This window comes from Cavia porcellus, unplaced genomic scaffold (genome assembly GCF_034190915.1).
Source record: "Cavia porcellus strain 051 isolate PalLab524CR breed Dunkin Hartley unplaced genomic scaffold, mCavPor4.1 scaffold_9, whole genome shotgun sequence".
In the NCBI taxonomy this organism is placed as follows: Eukaryota; Metazoa; Chordata; class Mammalia; order Rodentia; family Caviidae; genus Cavia; species Cavia porcellus.
In genome coordinates, this window is record NW_026947492.1 from 73,112,298 (window position 1) to 73,139,302 (window position 27,005).

General features: G+C 46.2%; 1 protein-coding gene across 5 annotated transcripts in view; it reads left to right on the forward strand.

Annotated features, from left to right (window-relative positions):
• The first annotated feature begins 322 nt into the window (after positions 1 to 322).
• The window catches only part of Tub (TUB bipartite transcription factor), an 88,730-nt gene continuing 62,047 nt past the window's right edge, over positions 323 to 27,005 (forward strand). The window contains exons 1-3 of one of the 5 annotated variants that reach the window (XM_063256690.1): positions 537 to 593; positions 20,169 to 20,253; positions 20,794 to 20,841. In XM_063256690.1, the coding sequence (XP_063112760.1) occupies positions 20,186 to 20,253; positions 20,794 to 20,841 (116 nt within the window). In that variant the 5' untranslated portion in view covers positions 537 to 593; positions 20,169 to 20,185. Of the gene's footprint in view, positions 594 to 15,490; positions 15,588 to 19,932; positions 20,254 to 20,606; positions 20,748 to 20,793; positions 20,842 to 27,005 lie in introns of those variants that run through there. The other 4 variants (XM_063256693.1, XM_063256687.1, XM_063256688.1 and 1 more) reach the window with 4 other exon arrangements.

Sequence of the window (27,005 nt, forward strand, 5' to 3'; positions counted from 1 at the left end):
CTGAATCTAGGAAATGAGGGGGACAGATATTCGCGTTCCCCAAAGAGGGGGAATCTGTAGGTGGAAGGTGAGAGCTAAAGGACGTTGAAGACTTACGCCAAAAAGGAGGGGACATTTGTACAGAAAAGCCCTGAGTAAGGACACCGTATCCGGGATGCCCACGCAAGCAGATAGAACAGCCTCTCAGCAGTCCCTGACCCGGGAAGGTTTGAAAGCAGCGGTGCCCTAGTGACGCCGGAAAAGATGGAGCGGTTGCCATGACGACGCGGGGCACACATCGGAAATAAATAAATAAGCAGTCTGGTTGCCGCAGCCGCGCCCCCGCGGGACCCACGCGCAGGGGAGGGGGCCCCACGGGCTCGGGTCCCCGCAGCCCGCGCGCCCTCGCCATTGGCACCGCCGGTGGGGGGCACCCCCGGGGGGCGAATGGTACAGTCCTCCGCCCGCGCCCGCGCCCGGACCCGCCGCCGGCGGGGAATCGCCCAGCCAGGCGCAGCCGCGCAGCCCTCGGAGCGGGCGCCGAGTCCGGAGGCGGCGATGGAGGGAGTCAGCAGCCACCGGACCCTGTCCTACAGCCGCTGGAGCTACGACAGGTAGGGCGCGCAGGGACGCTGCGCCGGGCCGCCAGGTGGCCCGAGTGGGTGCCGCGGACGCCTGCACGCGTGCCGAGCCCGGGCCTCGGGGCGGGCGTGGGTGCCGGACCCCCAGGTGGGCTCGGGCCAGCGGGCGCGGGGTACGCGGGGCCTCCGGTGCGCGGGCCAGAGCTCGGGCGAGGGCGTCCTCACAAGTCCCGGGCAGAGCGGATGGAGGAGGGCTCGCGGGCACCGAGCCCCCAGCTGCGGCCCCGCCCCCTGCCCTCACCCCTCGGCCCCCACCCTCAGCCCCATCCCCCACCCCACCCCGGGCGTCCTGGGCGCTGGAAGCGCACGAAAAGGCGTGGCAGGGCTGCGGGCTGGACGGGCTCCGCACTCCAGCCCCTAGACTGCGCCCCACGTTGCCTTGGTCCCAGGGATCTGCACCCTGCTGGCTGGGCAGAATGGACGGCGGAGTGGACGGAGGGTGGCTGCAGGCTGAGTGTCCCCGACTCGCTGCCCTCGACCTGGTCAGGGGCGAACTGCAGATAGAGTACAGCGGCTGTCTGGGCACCCGAGCCGGCGGCGGGGCGGGGGGGGTGTTGTAGGCGCCGGGCCGAGTGGCCAGGAAGCTGCTGCCCGCGTGGGCGTTTTGCAGACGCGCTCCCCACGCACTGGTCCTTTAGGATGGAGTCATCCTCCCTGGCGAAATGAGAAAAATACGGACAGTGGAATGAGTTGGTGATGAAGTGGTAGATTTATTCTGAGATCACATTGGCTCTACCTTTTTTAGTATGTTAAATATCACTTCTGTATTTCAAATAAAATCGGTCGGGCTGATAGTACACAGTAGTTCAAAAAGAAAAGTTCAAAACTCCCTGTCGGTCGCCGGATTTCTGGAGGTTAAATTTTTGATCTATGGCCACATATCGTGAAGGCTGGAAGAGAAACTTTATCAACTGAACTGCTCTCACCTTCCCAAAATGCAGTTTTACGCTGCTCTGTCTCCCTTGGAAAAATTCTAGCTGGGCGTGGTTGGCCACATTAGTAATCCCAGCACTCTGAGAGGGACTGCAAGAGGATCGCAAGGTCCGAGCCCAGCCTGGGCAGTGCAGTAGTTTACAAGATGCTATCTCCAGATTTAAATAAAAGGTTGGTTGAGGGATGTAGCAAGGAGAAGAAGGCCGAAGATTCAGTCCCCAGTACTGCTGCTGCAACAAAACAAAACACTCTGCTGCTTCTGTGAAAACCTTTGTTTTCCTAGGTTCGGAGAAACAGATGTCCCTCCTTCCCCGGGCTAATTCCCCTAAGACCCCTCTCCAGCCTCCCTAGGTCCTGCCTCCCATGGATCCCATCTGTTGCTTGCATCTTTACCTTGGTCTCCACGGGTCTTCGTCGACCTGTCCAAGTGCACGCCATCTTCCTCCTGGAGATGGGTCCACATCCTCACTTTGCGTTCACTGCCTCCTCTAGGGAAAAATACCGTCTGAATTGGCAGATTCCCTGTTGTTATCAATCCTTTATCAATGTGTAACCCTTGCAATCTGTTGTCCACCGCCTGTCAGTCACGGTGAACTTGCCCTTTTGAAATGTAGCGTTCTCTATAGGCAAGAATTCTAAAAGAATTGGAATATTAACTTTAAAATGAGGTATCTGCAAACTTATGGTCAGATCACAGATGATTCATTCACATACTTACTCAGCAAACTATGTACTGGGTCCTAGAGATAAGGGTATAAAGACGTAATTCCTTTCCATCCCAGATGAGCTCAGTCTAGTGAAAATAAGTGATAGTGCACCTGAAAGGCCTAATACATATATGAGAAAAAAAATTTAAAATTGAGCTGATTCTGTATTGCAGCCAGACTTTTTTTCTCCCATAAAAACAAAACCAGAAAGACTGGGATTAGGTGACCTGGATTTAAATCCTAACTCTACCTAACTAACCGTGGACAAAGTACTTCCCCTTTTTGAGTCTCAATTTTTCACCTGTAAAATAGGAAAATTTGAATATGAAATGAGGCAGCAGAAAGGGTTTGAACTTGGTAATCATGTAGGAAGGCATGCCTCCTGCTGTTTCACTAACACGTATTGAAGATGATAACTGGGAACTCTAGTTTTTAGAAGCTCTTCTTTTTAGCCCCAGAAATAAAGATATTTCCTGCCGTGTGTTTTCAGAACTCTAGTCTTCCCTGACAACCTCAACATCTGTGGAGCTATATGAAAAAAAACAGCTTCCTGGGCCCTTGTCCAAACTAAATGAGTCAGGTTAGCCACTGATGGGACCCTGTACTCAGTATTCTGTAAGACATCCCAGGTGTGACACAGCTGGTTCAGCTTTTTAGCTCTTCTCACTTCCATCCTCGAACTGCTTGGTTTTTAAAACATCAATATTGAATTATTAGAAAAAGTGCACCGTCCTCAATAAAGCTTTTAAAAGTATTATACAAGCAACACATGGTTGGGGTACAGAGATATCAAAAGTGAAATTCTGTAATTCTTTTCCCCCCTCCTTCCAGCCCTCTAGGTAACCATTGTAAAATAGTGAAAACTCACCTTTCAAGCTTATTATTTAGCTCCTTCTCATACCACATCTTTGAACTGGGAAATCACTCTTCTTCCAAGTTCCCATCCTGGTGGGCCTCTCTGCAGTGTGTTTACTTAGGTTATTTTTGCTTTTGGTTCTGGGACCATATGTATATCAGTTATCTATGCTGTGTAACAGAAACACTCCTAAACATCATAGCTGAGAACAACAACTGTTTTAATTGGCTCCAGATTCTGTGGATCCTCAGCTTGTCCTGGATCGATCTCAAGGTCTAGTTTAGGCTTAGGTTTCCTGGGTGAGCTTGCTTTCTTAGCTGGCCCTTCAGGTAGGAAGTCTCAAACTGTGGGAGTCTTTTTCCGTGTATTTTCTCATCTTCCAATAAGCTCACTCAGATGTGTTCATATGGTTACAGAAGGGTTCCCATTGAGACAGCACAAAGTACAGGGCCACTTGAGGTATACGTTTGAATTTTGTACAGGATCCAAGTGGCATGCTGCATTAATCAAAGTAAGTCACAATGCCAGCCTATATTTAAGAGGTGGAGAAGTAAACCTCTTGAAGGGTCAGACTGTAAACAATGTAGGACAACTTTACAGTATACCATTATATGCTGCTGATGTATTTTAAATTGCTGACTCCTCGTGATCCAGTGTCCAGATGTGAACACATACCAAAGATCTCCTTTCTTTCATTATAATCCATCTCAGGCTACACGCTGGTCTTAACTGTAACCAGAATACTGTGTGTTGTAATCCCTTAAAATCTTGTAATCCAAATATTATAATCCCTTTTTCTATCCTCCTTGCAGTCCAGAAAGTTATATTTATGATCCCATGAAATATTATTGGAATCTTAGCAAATTAATATCAATCTACCACCTCCAGTGCAACCCATGGTAAGAATAAAGACACTATGACATATTCATATTTATGGGGAACCAGGGGGTCCTGAGTCTGGTCCAGGTGAGGATTCACAGAGCAAAGGCCTTGATCCAAGGCATCACCCAGCATTTATTATCTCGTGAAGAAGGGAATGGCTTGAGGATGAGTGACGGTAAGACTGACGGGAATTACATGAGTAATGTGAGCTGAACTGGCCAGGTGGAGAGAAAGCACCCCTGCAGTATGCAGGGAGAAGAGTATTCAAAAAGGCCAATCTGTATAACTAGACTGAGGTAGCATTTGAATGATTTAGGAGGCTGTTGCTTCAGTTTTTTATATGTAAACATTTGTGAGCTAGGAAGTCATAGCCTCTTTTCTACAGGCTGGAACCCAGCTGACATTCCTTGAGCTATATGGCTCTGCTATTCCACTGTGCTCAACCATTTATAGGGAACACAATGCAAAGAAGCAGGAAGCTGTTGGCTGGCTTCAAGGATTATGTATCAGTATCTCAGCCAGCCTTGTCTGCATCGGTTAGAGCCAGTTGAAGGGAGAAGGAAATAGCATAAGCAGCTCTGTACATGTCAGTATGTAGAGATGGGGCTCAGATTAACTGACACTGAAACAGTTGTTCTGCATTCCAGGAGAGCTGCCCATGTTGTCTCCTGCATGGTCTCAGTTATCACTTTCATGCTTTTAACAGAGAAATCAGTTATCTTCAACCCAGACCTTTTACTAAGCCTTAGCTCTACACCTCTAAGTGCTCTATCAAGATATTCCACCAACACTATTAACTCAACATATTCAAAGTCAGACCCTTCACTGACAACGCTGTGTCCTTGTTCAGTTTCCTTCCAGTCAAATTAACTCACAACTTTGACATCACTTGTGAACGCTCCAAGCCTGTCTTTTAATCTGTTCTTGCTATGCCACTGATTCTTATGAAGGTAACATGAAACACTGTATATAAATGACTGGCACAAAAGAGGTATCAGCAAGTCCATTGGTTTTCAGCAGCTTGGTACTCAGTAAACCATTGTCTTCATTCAAGCTCCAGTCATTTTGGTGAAAATCTTCAATGTCAGTATGATGACCAAGTTAACACTCTTCACTTACAATTTCTGGACCTTTCCATTCTAGACTTCTCTCCAGTTATTCACAGGATAAATTCCTAGATGGTATATCTGGAATTGCTTCACTTTTGATCTCATGCACAATAACATCCCATCCCTTACGCATTGCTGCTGTATGCCCAAGGGTGCCCTTATCTCGGTACTTCTCTGGGTCTATCACCCTTTTCTTGGCGTCTCCAACTCTTACCAGCTTGGACCATCCGGTAGATTACTAGGGTCATTCACCCAGAACTTTCTGTTCCCTTACATATGCCCACCACAACACTAGCCTGCACAGATCAGGGGTTTTACCGGTAAACTAGTGCATAATGACACAGCTATACAGATTACCAACCCCTTTCACAGTCTTCATCTTCAACTAGGTCACCTACACCATCTCTCAATCTTTTTCACTTCTCTGTGGCTACTGTCACTCCTCCAAACCTTCATCACTGGAAAGGTCCCTCTGTATGTGACTTTTATCCACACCTTCAGACTGCAACCAAATGGCTTCGCCTCCACTCTTTAGGATGTTAGTCACGTTGGGCGTGATTTGCTGTCACTTTCTGATTCCACATCACTTCCATTATTCCACCTATGTCATTCTCTTGTGGGGACTTTTTTTTGGTCATTTTCAGTTTTTTGTTATTATAAACAGTTCTGTGATACATATCCGTGTATATAGACCATGCTTCCCTCATGTCTGATTATTTCATTCGAACAAATTCTTTTAAGAGAGGTTCCAATTTCAATTTTTGGCTATTGTCAGATTGTCCTCCAGAGGAATGAATTGATTTCTGTTCCCACAGGCAATCACTTTTGCTGCCCTATTTTATAATCATCTGGCTGCTTACCAGTTTGGCCTTTCAGACACAGAAATAAAGTAGCATAACTGTTCAGAACTTTGATTTTGAGCTCAAAATGTGACTAAGTATGGTTATGTGACTTTACCCCCACCTACAAAAATGAAGAAATGGCATCTGTCTCTTAAAGTGGGCCATTCATTTAATATGTAATTTTTTAGCACTTTCTAAATATCAGACACTATTTTCCACACTGGAGACAGAGAAATGAACAAAACAAAGCCAAAACCCGGGTCTCCTCATAGTTCTTTCTGTCTAGTGGAAGAGATAGGCACAGGTAAGTTTCATATATATATATATATATATATGTATATATATATATTCAGTGCTAAGTGGCTTGTATAATAAATGCAGAAGAAAATAAAGCAGAGTACAAAGACAGAGTCATGCTGCACACAAATAGTGATGGCAGTGAATTATGTGTCATGTAGTGTGGTCTAAGAACTTTCTGATGAGATGATGCTTTAGCAGAGATGTGAAAAAAATAAAGGGAATAAATCGTGGTTAATTGGAAAGAATGTTCAGTGGGAGAAGAACAGCAGGTAAAAATGGTCCTGAAGTAGAATGTCCTAGTGTGTTTGCGAGCACCAGGAAGGCCAGTGTGTCCTTGTGCCTCTTTGTAATATTTCTTACTCTTCCTCCATTTCCTGTGTCTCATGCCCCATCCTCAGAGAACCACTGACTGATTTGTTAGCATTTCCTAGAATTTTATATAAATGTAAACCATCTATATAAATGCTAATCATTTATTTCAGACAGCATAATTTTCATATTCTTCTCTGTTTCATAATGCAATAGATCATTTCTTTTTATTGCCAAATGATGTTTTGTTACATGGATATATTCTCAGTTTGGGCTACTTCAAGTAAAAGCTGTTTTGGATATTCAGGGTTAAGCCTATGTATGAACATACATTTTTATTTCGCTTGGGCAAATATTTAACACTGGAGTGTCTGGTACATGTGGTAGGTCTGCAGTTAACTTTTTAAGAAACTACGTAACTTTTCAAAAGTGAGTACACCACGGAACATTCTCATGAGCAGCACAGGAGAGTTCCAGTTCCTCTACATCCTTGGGACAAGCTGATCAGTCTTTTAGCATTAGCCATTCTAATAGGCATATAATAGCATATTGTTTTGGTTTTATTTTGTGTTTTCCCGATGACTGACGATGTTGAGCTTTTTTTCATGTGAATGTGTCATCTTTATGTCTTTTTTTGGGGAGAAATGTTTATTAAAATATCTTTTCAATTTTCAAATTCGGCAGTGTTTATCTTATTAAGTTTTGAGGGTTCTTTGTAAATTTTGGATACATGTCCTTTATCAGATGCATAACTTGTAATAAATTTCCCCCATCTGTTGCTTATCATTCTCTTATGTATTTTCAAGGACACATGCTTTCACTTCTGATGAAATCCAGTTTATCAATGAGTTGTTTTATGGACTGTATGTTTAGTGTCATATCTAAGAAATCATTTGCCTAAGTGACAAATTTTCCCTCCAAGTAATTTTTTTATATTTTAAATTTAGACCTGTGCTGTACTTTGAGCTAACTTTTTGTATGCAGTAGTTTCATTTTTTAAAAAAATCCAATTGTTCCGTCACTATTTGGAAAAGAAAGGAAGTATCCTTTTTCTTTTTAAAACTTTTTGAAAATCAAGGCTGGTCATGGTGGTACGAACTATCATCCCAGCTACTCGGGAGGCTGAATCAGGAGGATCATTTGAGCTGAGGAGTTTGAGGCCAATCTGGGCAAATTGTGAGAACCTCACACACACACAAAAACATAAGTTGACCTTATTTTTAAGTTTATTGTCTGTGCTCTTTTCCTTTGTTTCTCCTCTTTCCCTTTCTTTTGGAATTATTAGAGATTGAGCCCAGGGCTTTTGTGCTAAGTTGCCTCCCCAGTACTTTTTAAACTTTTAATTTGGAGACAGGGTCCGGCTAGGTCACTAAATTGCCTAGGCTGGGCTTGAACTTGTGATCTTCTTGCCTTACCTCCCAAAGTGCTAGGATGGTAGACATGCACCACCACACCCGGCTAGCATTGTATATTTCTTAGTGATTTTATAAATAATATTTTAAAAATTCCAGTTGTTTGTTGCTATTGTAAAGCAGTACACCCAGGGTATATTAATTGTGGCAAAATATAACATTGAGTGAGCAGTTTCAATGGTTTCTAAGTATACAATTCAGTGGCATCAGATATATTTGTAATGTTATGTAACCACTCACTAGTTCCAAAATCTTTTCATAATCCTGAACAGGAGAAGCTCCTACCTATTAACACGTTCACGATGGGGCCATACTTTGTATGTCTGACTTTTGGATGACTTGAACCACTGGTGGCGCATGCATTACTGGCCCGTGAATGACTGTACTACTTGTGCCAATAGCTGTGGGTGGGACAGTCACATATATACCACCAGTGCTTCAGGACAGCAGCAGGAACATGATAAGGAAAACTCAGTCACTCTTCTTCCCAGCTCCTGATAATCTTAATATGCTTTTCTGTATCTATGAATTTGTCTGTTCTAGACATTTCATATGAGTGGAGTAGAACATTAGTTTTTCTCTTGTGTCTTCCTTCTTTTACTCAGCATGAAGTTTTCAAGATTCATCCATGTTGTTGCAAGTATGAAAACTTTGTTCCTTTTTGGATGGAATAATATCTCATATGTGCATGGGCTTGCACACACATCCACATCTATACACACACGCCACACTTTGTTTCTTCATTCACTTGTTGATAGACACTTCAGTTGTGTCCATCTTTTAGCTATTGAGAAAATGCTGTAATGAATATTGCCATACAATATTCAAGTCTCTGTTTTCTGTTCTTTTCTATGTATACCTGGGAATGTAATTGTTGGATCATATTCTAACTTTAGCTTTTTTGAGGAACCACAAATTGTTTCCTACCAGCAATGTACATTGATAATCATTTCTTCACATCCTCACAAGTATCAGTTAATTTCTGCATGTTATTTCTGCAGTGTCATTCTAAGATGTGTGAAGTAGGATTCCACTGTGCTTAATTTGCATTTCGCTAATGATTAATGGTGTTGAGCATCTTTTCATGGCTTACTGGTCATTTGTATGACTTGGAAAAAGTCTGCTCAAGTCCTTTGAGCATTTTAAAATCAGGTTATTTATTACATGTTGAGTTGTAATTATTTATTCTGCATATTGAACTCATATAACATATGATTTGCAAGTATTTTCTCCCATTCTGTAAGTTGTCTTATCAGTTTCTTGGTAAGAACATTTGAAGAACATCAGTTTTTAGTTTTGGTTAGTCCAACTTATCTTTTTTTTCTTTTGTTACTTATCCATTACCAAACCCAAAGTCATAAAGATTTACCCATTTTCTACTGTTTTTCTTCTATTTTTAGCTAATGTTTGTATACAGTATGAGGTGGGAGTCCAACTTTACCTTTTGTATGTAGAAGTCCAGTACTCCTCACATCATGTGTTGAAGACATTGGTATTTCTCCCAGTAAATAGACTTGGCCCCTTTGTTAAAAGTCATTGATGGCTATGTTCATTTCTGGACTCTCAGTTGTCTTTAGTTCATCTATATGCTTATTCTTATGTCACTATCTCTCTTCTCTGTTTTGTTCTGGTTACTGTAGCTCTGTAGTAACTTGAGAATAAGAGAGCGGTGCAGGGGAGTAGGACATGGTGCACGGTGCATAGGAAGGCTGGGACTCCCAAGAAACGGGACCACTGAGATGGCACAGAACCATCGAGAGCACAAACCGAGGTATTAGAGCAGGGTTCGCCAAACAGCTCCTCCCTTACTATCTGTGTAAATATGCACAGTAAGAGGAAATTCCTATTACTTGATTGATTATAAAAACGTATCTTCTACTTGTAAGAAAAAAAAAAAAAACCAGAGGTGCAACAGTTTAAAAGTATATCAAGTACATAGTTACTTCTCCTTTAGTTCTAGTTTCCCTGGTTATAAAATGGGAGTGGCTTCACTGTAGTTTGTGTACCTTTTCAGTGAAGCTAACCTAATCCTTAGACCGCACAGCCACTGTGGGATTAAGTAAAGTGAAGTGAAGTGAAGCTCATGGTTTGATTGGCCTGGAGTTTACTTGTGACAAGGGAACCACACTGGTATCTTCTACGATATATCTTTGTGTGATTTTCTTTGTCCATTTGGGTCCCAAACAGGTCATAGAGGTGCCCAGATTGGTTTCTGTCAAGTTGGGGAAACAGTTGAATTTTTGTTGTAAAAATAGCCCTTTCATACTAAGGCTTACTTAACTACTTTCTAAAAAGGTCAAGGGAGAGTAATATAATAAATAAAAACTAACAAAATATGTCCTTCTCTTTTCAAAAATTGGATTCTTGAACCAGTCTTGGCACCAGCAAAGCTACACTATTTTGTGAGGAATAGGGCTTGGGTGCAGGCCACAGTGAGGGTGAAAACTCAGCTGTTTCAACAGTGGTTCTGGCTTTTGCTTTCAGGTACTCAATCATTCTCACAGTCTTTGTGGGACCTTGGTATCTCCTGTGGACCTGGTATCTCCTGTGGACCTCCGTCATCTCAGCTTTAAAATGGAGATAAAGCTGTTAGGACCTCTAAGGGTGGCTGTGAGAATTAGATGAGTTATCTTATGGAAGGCTTAATGCAGGGTATTTAGGACAGTGCCCAGTACTGTTAGCTATGACAAGGGACATGCAAAGTATGGAGACTTTCCCATTCAGTTGAATATGAATGTTAAACAGTTCTTGGGTACAGTGAGAGACACAGTAACCCAGGCAGGCCCTGCCCCAGGTATTCTATGAGGGGAAGGACCAAGAAGAGGAGGCGGAGAGGGATGAGAACTGTATGGAAGGCAGCACTCCAGGCCTTGAGGATGCATGGCTAATGAAGAGCAAGTGGTCACCAAAGGGGACTAATTGGGTGAGAAGGGCACACTTGTAGAGTTTCTAGGCCACGGATGAGAAGCAGGGTGAGGTAGGGACTTGGGCTGGGGACCTTAACATTGCCTGAGGCATGGATGATAAAGTTCAGCTCCTTCATGAGGGGTGAGGAGAACAAAGGTATAAGTGAGGGTACACACCCTTACTTCTTTATTTTTAGTTCATGTTTGTAGAATGTAATGATTACGTTCATCAGAACAGACCACACACACACATACACCCTCTTAAGGCTTAAGCTTATCCACAGCTGTGAAGAGAGCACTACAGAGGGACCAACAGTGACCCCCAGCTAACCCCAGTCCCCGCTGCTGATGGTTACAGTCAGCAGGGAACCCGGAGCGGACCATGAAGCAACAGAACAGGGCTAGGGACAGCCAGGAGAAGCACGGCGTCACTTAGGATCCCAAGCCTACTTGGAGATAAGGCAGTGAGACATATTTGCTGTACACTTGATTTTATGAAGCAAGAAGATGTTTGCGAAAATGGCTGGGCCAAGATTTGATCCTGACTCCCCTGCTAATTCCCATTCTGGCTCTGGCACAATGTTGGTTCTGGGTGCCTGTTTCTTCTGAAGTTGAAGGGGCTGGACTGCTTGAATAAGCACTGTTCTACTTCTGGAGTTGTGTGCAGCCTGCGGCTTCAGTGAGTGTTTTGTGAGTGGAAGTCCATGGTGGATGAATAAAAACAGGGTAGGTGGAGACAGGAGGTCCTGGCCTTGGCAGTGGCAGTGCTGGTGAGGCCCCTTGAGGCAGGTGGCCAGAGGCATTGCTGGGTTCCTGCTTCTCTTCGGATGAATTTTTAGCATCCATCAGACCACTGGACTGGGCGGGGCAGATGGAAAGTGGCAGTGCAGGGGTCAGTGGGGATCCATTTTGAAAGGGCAGTCAGTGTGAGGGAGGGGTCTGTCTCCTTTTGCTCCATCCTGAGCAATGTGGACTGTCCATAAGGTACAGTATTTAGCTATTGGGGCTCAGATGGGTGCTCCCAGTCACCCTCCTTCTGCAGTTTTGGGCGGGTGTTTTGGTCTTTAGACCCAGAGATGAATAAAGAAAACTCTAGGGGTGTGTGTTCAGTTTTCTGTGAAGTCAGTAGGCCTTAGGGAATAACCTGTTCGTGCTGTTCTGTAGGTAGTAACAGTGGGGAACTGTGCAGTAGATGGGAAGCTAGAGTCAGAATGAGTGGCACAGAGCTCAGGTCAGGAGATAAAGTCCCAGTGTCTAAGGAGTCCACAGAGTCAGGGAGAGCTCCAGGGAAACAGTGACCCGAGTCTCTCTTCACAAGGAGTTATTTCCAACATGACTGTGTCTCCCCACTCGGTCTGGCACTGTAGTTCAACTCCACATTTGTCAGGACCATCACGGTTTACCCAGGGGCCCCTGCGGCCTGGCACCACCCCTCCTTCCTCCTTCTGCAGACTGACACCGGGTGGTTTCCCTCTTCCAGCAGCAGTAGTCAGAGCGCAGGGGCAGTGAGGTTCAGGCTGCCTGGGACAAAGATCTAGGGAGTGTGCACCTGTGTGCCTATTCAAAGTGAGTATACATACTTTCAAACTTGGTACTATCAAGCAATACAGAATAGAGGAAAATCAGTCAAAACAAGATGGTGAGAGCAATACAGGGTTTCAAATCAAGTTAATAGGAAATCAAAGTGGGTTACTATAAAGTATAGGCAACAACTATGAAGACAATAAGATTCGTTATGATTGTCCATTCTGGTTGACTATTATCTTCTTTTGAAGTCCTCTAATGTCTCCAATGTTTTGGTTTTATCGGTTTTGTTCTTTACTGTTTTGTTCAATTTTATTATAACTGGTGATATAGGCAATTCTTTGTAAGATAGCAAGAGGCATTATGGTAACCATTGTTGATCATCTTGTATTTTGTTTTTACATTATGTCCATCCTTTTGATTTGACTGACTCTGTTATGTCACATTTGGTTTTACTCTCTTCAAAAAAAAGTAATAAGAACAGTGGGAGTAATAAAACCCAAAATGTGTAATTGTCATTGTACAAAAGAGAGGAAAAGAAAGTGCTCTAAAGTATACAACAGCATGTGTGTGTAAGAGAGATGATCATATTACTAAGTTTTAGTTGGATCATTGAACAGAACTATTTGCAGTCTCACTGTTTGAATGTCCACTCTATATGCTTTAATTTTGTAACTTGAACAATTATTTCTAAGATGACAATATGTAATCTATTAACTAGTGATTTCCTACTGTTTATTTTTTCTGAAATTCTGTATAACTTGTACCCTTTTTTTGTTTTTTTTTTTTCTTTTTTCTCCTTAAATAAAATTTAAAAGAAAAAAAAAGTGAGTGCACAATGTGGCATACTGATGAATGTGTGCACCTTCAGGGAGGAGGGGTGAGAGCTCGATGGCCAGAGTGGCCATGTAGATGTGTACCATAGTGCGCATCACCGCAGAAGCACATAGAATTGATGGTGGGGGGCGGCTTACCAGCTTCCTGTCTTTGTGTGGAGTGGAGGGATTGGGAAGTGAGGGAAGGAAGGCACACTCTACCTTCTCTGAGTCCCAGGCTGAACATATGAGGCCTAGGAGCCTGCTTGAGCAGCAGCCTCGTCCTGGGAGTTTGTGTGGCTGACTAAGCAAACCACCCCCATCCTGTACCAGCCCCCTTATGCCAGAGGGGTCTTCTCAGATCACTGGGCTGAGCAGTCCTTGTGTGACCTTGCGCAGTGAGCTGGAAGCAAAGGACCCTTTTCTACTTTCCAGGAACATCCCAGAGAAGCTGAAAGTGGGGACCCTGGGTCGACTACTCAGCTACAAGGGGCTTTGGGGCAATCCGGGGCCACATCAATGTTGGATGAGCCCGCACTGTGTGTGCTGGGCCTGATACCATCTTCCTTGGTCTCACTTTTAGTGTAACTGGAGAGCCCACGGACCCAGGCTGAGCCAGCGGCTCTCAGTCTTCTTGCTGCAGTGCCACCTGTGGAGGGAGAGGGGCTGGGATGGGGAGGCTGGTGCAGGCCCCAAGGTGTGTCCTGGGTTGGGGTAGGGGCCACTAGGTCCCTGCCTGACTGGGCCGGGGTCTGTTCCTGCCTGGCCTCTCCTCGGCCCCTGGCTTCTGGTGCCAGGTTACATCTCCTCCCTACTTGGGTCACCTCACCTTCCCCGAGGTGTCATCTGACTGGCGGCTTGTCCTTGGGGCACTTCAGTGCCATCCCCTATCTGGCTCTGGGGGTTTCCCTCTTGAGGAGGAGCTGGAGCTGTGGCAGCTGGCCAGAGTGAACCCCTCTGGGAGAAGGAGGGCGAGCAGCCCCCACCCGGACTGCACAGAGCCTCCCACTGCCGGTGAGTGTCCCCCTCCTGAGTGCTGGGGGAAGAGCCAGGAGGGCACCCTGAGCTCCAGCCGAGAGGGGCCAAGCTTCTGGCCACTCTGACCTTTCCTACCCCAGCCCCTGCTCCTTAGGCTCCTGACTTTGCAAACCCCAACCCTACCCCCAGACTTGCCTTAAGGGGCAGCAGTGAAGTGAGCTCTTGTCCCAAAGCACCTGGTATTTGTTGTCTGCCCCAGGATGGGGTGAAGCTGTTACCAGGCGGTAGCTTCAGTGGGCCAGAGTGGGCAGCCACACTGGTGGGCAGTGTTTGTTTGTACGATCAGTGAACCATGCCCAGTGAGACGGCAGCCTGTCTTTGTAAATAGTTTATTCGTTTAAATATTGTCTGTGGCTCCTTTCACTCTGACTCAGAGTTGAGGATATTCCCAGCCTGAAATGATTACTCTCTGGCACTCTCAGGAGAGATCTGTGGGCCCTGGAAGCTGTTGCCCAGGGCTCTTCTGCTTACCCTGCAGCCGGACCTGTCTCCGCCTCCCTCCCACACAGCTGACACACCCATGCCAGCCACTCTCCACGTTACTTTAAGGACCACTCTTCTCACACCTGGTGACCACTCTCCCCTCTGGCAAGAGCACAGAATGACTGGGAAACAAACATTCCTGAACCCAAAAGGATAGCTGAGGACTGAGGGAGGACCTTGCCTGATCCCTTCTGGTTGATGGTGAGCACAACTTCTCCCGGACCCACGCATCTAACTCGGTATCTGTGAGGCTAAGCAGGCCAGTTCTGGGCATGGCCAACCTGTCATTCTGCTTGTGGACAGGCCAGGAGCAGGTCATAGCTGAGGCTTCAGTAGAGTAGAAGAGAGACACTGCAGAGTGGGTGGCTTATTTGAGGGCACCTTATACCCTCAAGGGCAACTCCTCCCTGGCCAACTCCTCGGTGACCCACGCTCTGCTGCTTCTAGACCCTGGCACCATTGTACCCCATTTTCTCCAAGCCCAGGATTTTTCAGACAATGCAAGGTCCCCTTTTTGTTGGTCCCTCTTTGCACATCTGAGTTCAAGGCTCCGTGTGTTGGCAGGCCAGGAGCAGAGGAAACCTACTCAGCCTGAAGACTTGAATGCATCTCTGCTGTGCTGTCACTAGGTGGCGCACTCGAGGTGTCGATCCTTCATGCTCAGCGTTTCTGACCCTTGACACCATTCACAGGTCCACTTGTAGACTGAAGGCTGTGGTCACATGCTCTGATCCCAAAGGCCTGGTCAGCTTTGTTTGCACCGAGGCAGCTCCTGGACACTTCTAGACTATCCCGGGGCGTTTGGACAACACTATCAGGAACTACTCGAAGTCTCAATTTGCTGTCCACTGGTAATACCCCACAGGCCTTCCTGAAGGCTGGGGCTGTCTGTTCCCTAGTTCTGGGGATGCCAGCTTTCTCACAGCACAGGGTAGATACAGGAAGTACCAGAGAGACTGCTGCTTGTTTCCAGAGAATTACAGGCTTAACTGGCCCTTTCCTGGAACCAGGAGCAAACAGGGCCCAGAGACAAGAGGGAGGGGCTCTCAGGACTATTAAGGCTTCCCCCTCGCCTGGCCCCAGCTCAGGCTCCCAGCCTAACAGATAACCGTGTTAACTGTCTGTGGGTCCTAGACACAACTTGGAGAGCCACCCTTGTGGTTGGAGAGGGGACAGGCAGCTACTTTTGACAGCTAGGGACAATGTGAAGGAGGCCCACGGAGGGAAAGGCTGTGGGAGGAGTGAAGCTGCATTTGGACTCTACCTAGAGACTGTAGATGACAGGTGGGGTCCCTGGTCCACAGCAGGTCCTAGGAGTGGTGTGAGGCGTCTTGCCCACTGTCCCATTGCATTGGCAGAGGCCAGGCCAGCGTGGGGTCTTGAGTGTGAGCCCTGGAAGGTATCCTTTGCTGAATCTCCCCCTGCCCCTGTGAGCCTGTACTGACATGCAGGTGCTATTTTCCTGCCTCGAATAAGTTCCAGAGTAAGACTGGCATCACTCCCCAGGGTAATTACTGGTTTGGGTTCAATTTCCATTCAAAACAGTAATCCTAGGCTGAGCCGGGTGTCAAATCTGAAGGTTGACTATTAGTAACATTTATCAACAGCCTTTCAGTTTCAGGCAATTACAGCTACTCTGCTATACCTGTTCCCAAATCATGCAAGACTGCCAGCCTCTTCCCTACCCACCCTCTCCCCTCCTCTTCCCTCCTCTCTTCTATCTATCCCTCCCCTCCCTTCCCTCAGCAGCCAGTCAAAGGAGGACAGGAGATGGAAGCCACCTCATGAATCACTGTCACCCTGTGTGTAGGGGCCCATGTGACTGCTAAGCACCTGTGCTTCCCAACAGCAGTCTTCATGTTGCAGTCATGTGAGATCTCAGTGTGTTTCTCTCGGAGCCGAGAGGAATCCCTGCAGCTGACATATCGGAACCAGTTCCTGGTTCCTTGTCACATGACTTGTTTCAGCCTCCTGACTGCTTTCCAGTGCCCCGAGAAGGTTGAGGCAAAAGAAAAATTTACCTCCAGTGCAAAATTTAAGGGACTACCAAAAGCTCAGTATGATCAAGATGAGTGCAAAAATATCTATAGCAAATAAAACCAAAATATTGATGAATACAGGATGCAGCCTAGACTTGGGTTTTGGCTTTACTTGTCTCACTCTGATTCCAATCCCATCATATCCTGTCTTTGTTTAAAATTTTGACCTTTCATTTATCATGTACAGTTCAAGCATTTTATTTCTCATGCCCACCCAGCTCTGGCACTGCTGCTGGCACCTCACCTCTGCCCCCTTTAGTGCTCCTGTCTACTACTGCCTTGGGCAGAGTGGCTCAGTGTCTTTCTGAGTAGGGACCCAGTGTGGCAGGGGAACCAGGGGATACAGCCATGGCTGTCCTTGGGTCCCCAGCCCCTACTCCATCCCTCCAGACCCTGCTTCAGCCTTCAGATGACTCAAAGAGAGCTAGTCGGTCCCCATAGCAACTATGGTGGTGACCGGAGGACAGGACATGCTGGTCTTGCTCCACAGCTATAATCATGTCCAGCCAGGGCAGTGCAGGCATTCTGACCACACCTCCAGCACACTAATCTGAAAGGAAGCTGAAGCATGGATGGATATATCCAAGGGGGTGGGGGTGGAGAAAATTACGTTTGCCTGAATTCCTCCCAGAGAGGGGACATTGTGTGGCTGAGGAAGTCTGTAAGGGCCTGGTTGTGACCAAGAACTGAAATTCTGAAGTAGTCATGGATGCTGGCTAATCAGCATTCTGCAGAGGGTAGGTCTCCTTCATGACAGGACTCCTGCAGTGCTGAGCAAGTCTGCAGCAAAGCACTGTGACCCCAGGAAGCATGCTGCCCCACTGTCCCATGACTGCACTCCCCCTGTGTAAAGGATAACCATGGGTTTCACAAAGGTCAGGGTGAAGAGTGCCGGGATGCCAGATCCTGTCCAGGACTCGAGGCAATGTCTTATAGTGTTAAGGAGCCTCTCACCCTGTGGGCCAAGGGTCTCAAGTGACTAGCATCAGAAATACCTCTGTCCTACTTGTTGTATACCCTTCTGAACTTCCACTGCACCAAAGAGATAGCTGGTCACCCAGTCTAGCAGCAGTAGGTCATCCTGTCCCTCCAACAATAGGAGCTGGTCACTGTCTCTCCTGAGCATCAGCTCCCTCTTCTGTGAACAGTAATAGCAGCTCCTTAAAGAGGTATGCTCCCCATTGAAGGAGCAGATGCAAAGTGCAGTGACAGCCTGAGAGGTCCTGTTCTATGGGGCCTCAGAGGACAGCGCCAAACCAAAAGGAGGTCAGTTTGGGCTGGAAGTGAAGAAGAACTTGCCAACTGCAAAGAATAGAAACCACTCTGAGAAGACCAAGCTCTCTGATGTGAGAAGTGGGCAGGAGGAGGTTTCAAAACCACCTGCCCCTTGGCTTGGCTTCACAAGAGCTTCCTGTCCCAGGGAAGTGTCCCGAGAGATGCAATTGGCCCAGCCCTGAGAGGATTTGTTGTCTTTTTGATTGACCTTCCCAGATCTTCCCGTTCTAGGCAGAAACCTCAGTACTGAACCCACAGAGCAGCTTCCTTGGAAGAAACTGGCTTCACTTAAGGTGCTAAATTCCCCTTTGTTTCTGGTTTAACATTGTGAACCAATGCATAAACCTGGGAGTTTGGCCAGGAGGGGACCAGTGAGGATCGGAAGAAATGCTGGCTGAGCATCTATTTGAGAGGCCCACTGATTCCGAGTGTGGGTCACTGCCTGCATCAGGACTGGCGTTGGAAAGAGTTTAGGAGAGATGGAGGAATGAGGTCCCCAATTCCAGGCACAAGCACAAGTAGGCCTCGCACCCAGACTGTTCATGTGCATGGAGTAACTGGAGACCTGGCCGGCTGGGCTCTGACCCTTCCTCCTTTGAGCCTCATTGTCTCATCTGTAATACTTGGGGTACAGGGTAGGCAGTTGCTGTTTCAGTTGACAGCTTGTGATTCTTCTCTATTTTGGAGACCATGAGAGGAGACAGAAAGGGCTCACTTTTACATTCTCCTCCCCCAGCCATTTGTCTCTCCATAAAATGTCGTTTGTCTTCTTGATAGACTTGGACCTAGGTTTCCAGGATCCAGTCAGGAAGGGGTCAGTAAGACCCAGTTTTTTTAAAATCTAAATATCACTTGTCCCTTCAAAATTTGAAACTGGATCCCAAAGGCTTTCAATGAATCATTGCTTTAAGTTCTCTTGTAAATTGTGGGTGTAATTTCCAAGAGCCTGGCAGAGGATGGCCAAGCAGAAGTGTGCTGGAGGCAGGGAAGGGAGAGACAGCCTCATGGATAGGGCTCGAGGCTGGCAGGAGCCTTAGCAGGGTTAAGCAGCTTAGAGTGTGCTCTGAAGTGGTGGAGAGCCTCTGGAGGAGCTAAGTAGGGCAAGGGAGGGCATCATCAGATTTGCATCCGGAAAGCTCACTGTGATGCCAGTGGAAGATGTGAGAGGAGCAAGCTAGTGGCAGGCAAAAGACTTGGATGAAGCTGAGAAATCCTCACTAGAGAACATGAGAAATGTTCCTTGATTGTCTGGATTGGCAGAGGAAAGTGGACAGGGCAAAGCAGGAAGCTCAGGGAGCTGACTGGTGCTATTCCCGAAGTAGAATGAATGGTCGGACTCATAGGAAGTCCATAACTGCATGTTCCAGGGTGAGGTGCTGCATGGATTCCAGGCTACTGTTCCAGGAAGCAAGGAGAGAGAGGTGTTAGCCCAAGGGGAGGGCTGGATATTCTCAATGTAAAGGCTGAAGGAGGTGAAGCTCTGGGAGGGTCTGAGATGACCCCGGGACACTTTAGATGGTGTTAGAAGACAAGAGGCTGAGGACGTGGACAAGTGCACCTTCAGTCCCCCACAGGCCTCTGAAAGGCAGGCGTGTGCATCCTGGCACAGGCTGGGCACAGACAGGGCAGCAGTTGTGGTGTCCCCTGGCTGTGGTTTCTCCAGATAGGGCCTTTGTCCTCAGTGCACTTGTCTCTGCCTGAGTTGCTATAGTAACATACAGAAGCAGAGACATATGGTCTCTGTGTTGCCATAGAAACCAGCAATTGGGTGTCCCTGTGTGGTATGGCCACTGAGACTGTGAGGATTTGATCTGATCTTGAAGGTTTTGGGAGGCAGATGAGACCAGCAGAAGGTTTTCCATGTCTCAGTTAATCAGTGATGGCAGTTGTTAATCTGACTGTTACCATGGTGATGAAGGGAAACACCCAAGTGGGCCTGTGCTGGTTTCTATCCTGAGCTGACTGCAAGGAATTTCACCAGGCTCCAGGTCTTTGTGAGCAGCCTGAAGTAGGATCATCCCCCAAACTCACTCCATCCTATGGGCACCATGGGACCAGGACACCTTTGCTTTCTTTCTGGGTTTGTACTCTTTGCCCAGACAGGGATTTTGTTCCCAGGAGGCACTCCCTGGCCCATGGGATCTCAGCATTCAAAGCAGCACAGGAAACCTGGGCCCTTGAAACGGGGCCACCGAAGAGATCGGTAAGCACTCAATACCCCTGCTTTGGCCCATGGACCCCGTCCCCATGTCACCTCCATCTATCACCCTCACTGGCCTCACCCCATCCCGTTGCATGACTTCCACTTCTTCCTGTTGCTGCTGCCTTCTCACCACATGGGGTCCCCCAGCCTCCTTCACCTTCTTGGGTTTAGACAGGTGATGGGGATGCCTTACTACCCCTTAGGATCTGTCCAGATCTCAAGGGGATCATCCACTGTAATCCTGCCCTCTGCCTCTGCCAGTGGGCTCCTCCTCTGCTTGCCCCTCCCACCTCATGATCCATTCCTATAGCCCCAGCCACTGTGCCCTCCTTCTGCCTGCACCTGCATGCTGTGCAGGCCCCCTCAGGGTGGCATCCTGGAAAAGTCCCTTTGCCTGCTTCATAGCTTAGCTCACCTCCTGAGATGGCTAAGATGGAAGCACTGAAGGCCCCGAGTGACCTCGGCCTGGCTGCGCAACAGGTGGGGATGAGGAGGTGAGGCAGCAAAGGTATGGAGAGTCATGCCTTCTTTTCCTCCTAGGAGATCCAGCAGAAGGAAGTACTGGAAGGAAGGAAGGGAGATCGCTGGGTGAGCTGGCTGGAGAGGAGGGAGTGTTGCCCTGGGGAAGGTCATCCACATGAGACTTGCGGGGAGGGCTGGGGAGGGGAAAGGCAGCTTGGTAGCTGAGGATCCCATTTAGGTTGGGGGTATGTGTGTGTGTGTGTGTGTGTGTGTGTGTGTGTGTGTGTGTGTGTATGTGTGTGTGTGTGAGATGTGGACCCCATTTGTGCTGGTATGTTTGTGCAGCATGGGATTAGGGAAGGGTGTCACTGCTAGACAAAGTCTGCACTTACTGTGGCTGCTGTGGGCTTGGTTTGTTGCTTAGATTCCTGTGGTTCTTTTGGCCTGATTCTAGCCAAATGGTGCTAATGGGAGACTCAAAGGCCTGTGCTCTTTGCATCCATGTCCTGGAATTCAGCCAGATTTCCCCAGGCAGCAGATATCTTCCACATATCTCCCAGAATCACTGAAGGGTACTACAGCCTCCCGCCCCCACTGCCCATCTACCTAGACCTGGATATGCCCTGACCCAGGCTGTAATCCCCAAGCCTGTCTTCTGCAGTCAGGAGCAGCCCTTGCGCAGGGCTCCTGACCAAGATCTTATTTGTAGTCCCTAAGATGTATTTCTTAGTCCAAGAGGATGATAAGAAATAGCTACCCTGTGAAGGGAGCTGCTCAGCCCTGGCTACTGATGAGGCAAGATGATGGAAGGCCCTCCCTAGCTGCAGAGTAGCTGCAGAGTAGTACCCTGGGGATTCTGGGGATCTGGGGATTCTGGGGATTCTGCCTGCTCTTCCAAAGGACCAGAGAAGTAGAGGGCTTCCGAGACTCTGATTTGCTCCATCATGGATATTGGTCCTGAGACACTGATGAGATTTGTGATAATTGTTCCATAAAAGAGAAGCTCTATGGAGAGCTGGGGGTCTCAGGTGTAGCCTCATGACAGGAACCTCCCATGCCTCTCCTTTTCTTCACACAGCCTCAGACCAAGTTGACTTTGTAGCCTAAGGAAAGTCCCAGGAAGAGAGTGGTGTGGGGAGTATATCAGTTGAACCTGGTTCGGACATGGAGGAAGAGGTTGGAGAGGGGAGCTAGGAGATACCCCAGAGGGGTGTCTCTGCTGTGGTGACTGTAATGAGGCTGGAAGACACCAGCTCTGTAGCTGGTATGTTTTGAATGACATGAGTTGGTGAGTCTTTTCCACTTTGTCTGTCAAGACTGCAAATGTCTATGAGATTCCACAACCAGCCCTTTATTTAAGGTACAACCAAGGCTTCAGAGCAAGGTCACAATGCAAGTTCATGGAGAGTCAGAATTAGAGCCCTAGAACCTAGGCCACCAGCTCAGTGTTCTTTCTACCCACAGAAGACATCACTGCCTACCTCGCTGTGTAGGAGACAAGGGGCTTCCTGGGAGGCAGTGGTCCTTTGGCTATGTATGACCTTGCCTTAAGTAAATGAAGGCCCTGGGCATAGTGTCACTATATATCTATAGCTGATGGCTAGCTAGCAGGGATTCCTGGCCATACTGGGTCTCTGGGATTTGGTGCCTCTCTATACCAGGAGTCCGCAGCACTACTCAGTCTCTTCCTAGTTGAAAGGCTCTTCCTGTGTCCTTTACTGCAGGCAAAATTGCATAATTCAAGAGGGTGCCAACAAGCATGAGATTTCACCTGTGGTGAGCAGCCCTGTAGGACACTCAGGGGAATAAGGAACCAGGGAGCAACCTCAGGGTTGAGGGCACATCTTGGTGGGTTGGGAGCAGTCATGACTGATGGCAAAGTCACATGACCAATGGCCCAGCCCTTATGGATTTGGGAGAGCAAGAGAACCTTGGCTCTTGGGTCATGGTGCGTCCTCCTAGATTTTACTACCATAATGGGAACTTCTCTGCCATAAGGACAGTGCCTCCATATCCCAATCTCTGAATTTTTTCTTGTCTGCAATTTGTTGAACATCACCTCCATTTTATCCACCCATTCATTACTGGCATCTTGTCATTATCTGAAACTGTTCCACTTTTGAAATCTTAATTTCTTTGTGTCTCTTTATGGGTTTTATCCACGTCGCTGACACTGCATCAGATCGCAGAGACCTTCAGGCTCTGAATTCCTAGTTTTTCTCCTTGCTCTGACTCAGCTCTTGCTCCTTTACTGTGTGGACCCTGTAGCTTGTTGCTTTTGCCATCTGACCAACCACAAACTTAGAACTTGTTAGCTGCCCGCCTTCTCTAGAGGCGTGGGTTCCTCTCCCTTTGTGAACTGACACCAGACTGTATAGATAGCCACCGCCTCAGCTCAGCCCCAGCAGTGCCCGGCAGACCTGCTGCCTAGGCCACTCCGGTGCCCCCACGTGGATTTCGAAGCTCTCATGTTAGAACCCTCTGCTTTCCCACACCAGGCTCCCCCATGTACTCTCAGCAGTCAGCCTTGACTCTTACCCTGCAAAGAAAAGAAAACTCATTAGCAGAAAATTTCCACAATCTCTGCCCTGGGCTCCAAGGTTACCCGCATCCAATCCTCTGGCACCCATCGCACCGAAAGACAGGTGACCTCTTCCCCGGGATCTGTTCACCTCTCCTTGGCCTCTAGATGCCCCCTGCTTTGTTTATCCTTTCTTCTTGTGGATCTGCACACCTCCACTCTACCGTAGCCTAGTTTAGAAACAACCCAAAATACCCCGACCTCACAATTTCCCCTCGCTCTGCCCTTCTCCAACAATTGAACTCAGAGGCAGCGTCCGCCATCTCCACTGCCTCACCTCCTGTGAGACCTCCGTCCTCTCCAGCTGGACCTCTGCCCTCGATTCATTGCCCATGCAGCTCACAAAGGGTGCACGGATTATAGATCAGTGGAAGCCTTCATTTCCTGTTTTTCCTGGGCAGCGTTTGACAGAGGGGAGAACTCTCTGCTGCCCAGTCTCCCTAGGCCGTTGGTCCACTGTCCTTGCTTGCTGGGTACCATTCAGTCTTCTTCGTGAGGATTTCTTCTTGTGCTCTTTTCTCTCTTACGCTGATTTCCAGTGATCCAGTGTTGGTGATCACAGCTTGCAATTCTATTTCAGAGCTGCTCCGTACCCCTTTCTCCTCAGTTCCTTATTTTTCAATTCCATTTTTCCTTTCCATGCATTGACGTTTCGCTCTTAGGTTTATGACTATTTAAGGCTGGTATATGTCCTCAAAGTGTTTACCTTTTCATAGTATAAAATGCCCTTTTCTTGTGTCTTTTTTGTAGTACTGAGATTTGAACCCCGGGCTTTATCATTGTGCTACATCCACAGCCCTTTTCAGCTTTTTCATTTCGAGCCTGAGTCTCACTAAGTCACTAAATTACCAATGCTGGGATGGATCTTGGAATCCTCCTGCCTCAGCCTCCCAGAAGAAGTGTCCTTCTTGAGTCCTGTAATATTCTTGAGGTCTGTTTGGTCAAATATTCATACAGTCGCTCTGGCTTTCTGTTGGTTAGTGTTTGCATGGCGTATCTCTTCCCATTCTTTCATGTTTAATCTCACTGACTTTATCATTGAACCGATTTTTTTTAGACAACATAATTGTGTCATTACTGTCCATTTTGACAAATTTGGCTGTCATTTGGAGTGATCAGTGTTTATACTTTCCATATTATCAGTGTGGTTGAGTTTAAATCCGTCATCTTACTAAATGTACTTTATTTGCCCCATGTGTTCTCTGTATCTTTTTTCCTCTTGCCTTCTTTGGGATTAGAGTCCATTTTGTTTTGTTCTGTTGTGCTAGGGATTGAGTCTTGTATATAGTAGGCAAGTGCCTTACCACTGATTTATACTCCAGCCCTCGGATTTGTTATTTTTTCATCATTTTATCTTTTTTTTAGTAGCTGTAACTTTTTATGGTTCTCGGTGTTTGTGTTTTTAGTGGTTTACTATGTGTTTCTTCAATTCACACAGTCTACTTTCAAAGAAAATCATTGCAAGTGTCATAACACTTTACAACAGGAATTTCATTCCCACTTGGTGCTTTTACTGTCATCCATTTTGCTTCTACCTATGTCATAGACTCAGCAGTATATTTTTATAATTTTTGCTTTAAACAATTATCTTTTCAACAATAGTACTTCCATTGAGGTAGAGTTGCTATACCATACCTGTTCATCTATCTGTGGTATTCAGTTCTGTAGTCAGAAGTTGGCTGACCATCATTACAGTCAATTTTTGAACTTTTGCATTACTTGCCTCCTCCCTCAAATACCATCCACTTGAGCAATTTCCCCTTTTTCCTGTCAGCCACCCTCCAGCCCCTACCTCGGCCTTAGGGAAGGCTAATCTGCTTTCTGTCTTGATAGAGTTGCCTTTTGGACATTTCATATAAATGGAATCACATAATACGTGGTGCTGTCTCGTGACTGTTTCTTTCCTTAGTAAAATGGTTTTGGGATACATCCATATTGTAGAGTACATCCATATTTTATTTTTTTATGTTGCCGATGCCTATTCTGTCATGTGGATATGTCACATTTTGTTTATCCATACATACATTCATTGTCGAACATTTGGGTGTTTCTACTTTTTGCTATTATAAATAATGCCACTATGAATATTTGTGTGCAAGTTTTTGTGTGGACATATGTTCTCATTTCTCTTGGGTCTATGCCTAGGGTGTGTTCAACTTTTTGAGGAATTGCCAGACTGTTTTCCAATGTGTCTGTACTATTTTTATATTCCCAAGACTAGGGTATGAGGACTCCATTGTCTCTATTCCTTGCCTGTTTTGTTATTATTTGTATGTAGTTTGAATTACAGGCACCTAGTGACAAGTGGTTTTCATCAGGGTTTTGACTTAAATTTCCCCAGTGACTAAGGGTGTGCTTATCAGTCATTTGTATGTCTTCTTTAGAATAATATCTGTTCCAATCCTTTGTCCATTTTTAATTGGGTCATTTGCCTTTTTATACAGTTGCAGGCATTTTTATATATTTTTAGATATAAGACTTTTATCGAATATATTATTTTAAATACTTAGTCCATATGAGGATTGTCTTCACTTTCTTGTCTTGTTTTTGATTTTTATTGGTACATATTTGCAGTATCTAATGATTGCGTTCATGTGTCTTCACTTTCTTGATGGTGTCCTTTGCAGCACAAAAGTTTGAAATTTTTATGAAGTTTAACCTGTCTATTTTTTCTTTTGCTGCTTGTGATTTTGGTGTCATATAGAAGAAGTCATTGCCCAATCTAGACTGCAAAAGTTTATCCCTGTGTTTTCTCTTAAGACTTACACTGTTTCAGCTCTTACATTTAACTAGGTCTTTGGTTCATTTTGAGTTTATTTTTTATTTTTATTTTTCTACTTGAGTTTATTTTTGTATTGAGGTGAGGTAGGGATGTATGTCTTCATCTCTATGATGAAATACCAGAAATAGTTTACTTGTAAACAGAAAAGTTTTGTTTTTTCTCATATTTTGGAGGTTCTAGTGCAAGATTTGGTGGACCTTTTACTTTGGGCCTCTGAATGAGTGTGACACATAGCAGTGGTGATTAGTATTTGATGAAGCAAACTGCTTACCTCTTGAGCCAGGAAGCAAAAGGGAGGGCGTAAAGGAAACCAGAATCACACAATCTCCTTTGGCAGTATACCCACTAACCTCCAACAAGACATTATTTTCTAAGGATCTCTAAGGATCCCCAGCATCTCCTAATAGCACTAACATGGGAACCAAGCCTTTAACACCTAGACCTTTGGGGGACATCCAACACCCTAGTTATAGCATGCTCCCAGCTCATTCTTTCACATGTAGGTATTCTGTTGTTCCAGCAGTATTTGCTGAAAACACTCTTCTATTCCCCATTGAATAATTTTGTCATTTTATTGGAAATTGACTATAAATGTGAGTTTATTTTAGGCTCTCAATTCAGTTGCATTGATCTATGTATCTATCCTTACAATGACACCATCCTGCCTTGATTGCTAGAGCTTTGTAGTAAGTTTTTAAATCAGGAAATGTAAGTTCTTTCACTTTGTTCCTTTTCAAAGTTGTTTTGGCTATTCTGGGTCCCTTGAGTTTTCCTAAGTGAATTTAGGATCAGCTTGTCGATTCTGCAAAAAAGCCAGCTGGTTTTTTGATGGGGATTGCAGTCAATCTCTGTATCAATTTGGGAAGTGTTACTGTCTTAACAGTATTTAGTATCTGATCCATATATACAGCATGCTTCTTTATGTAT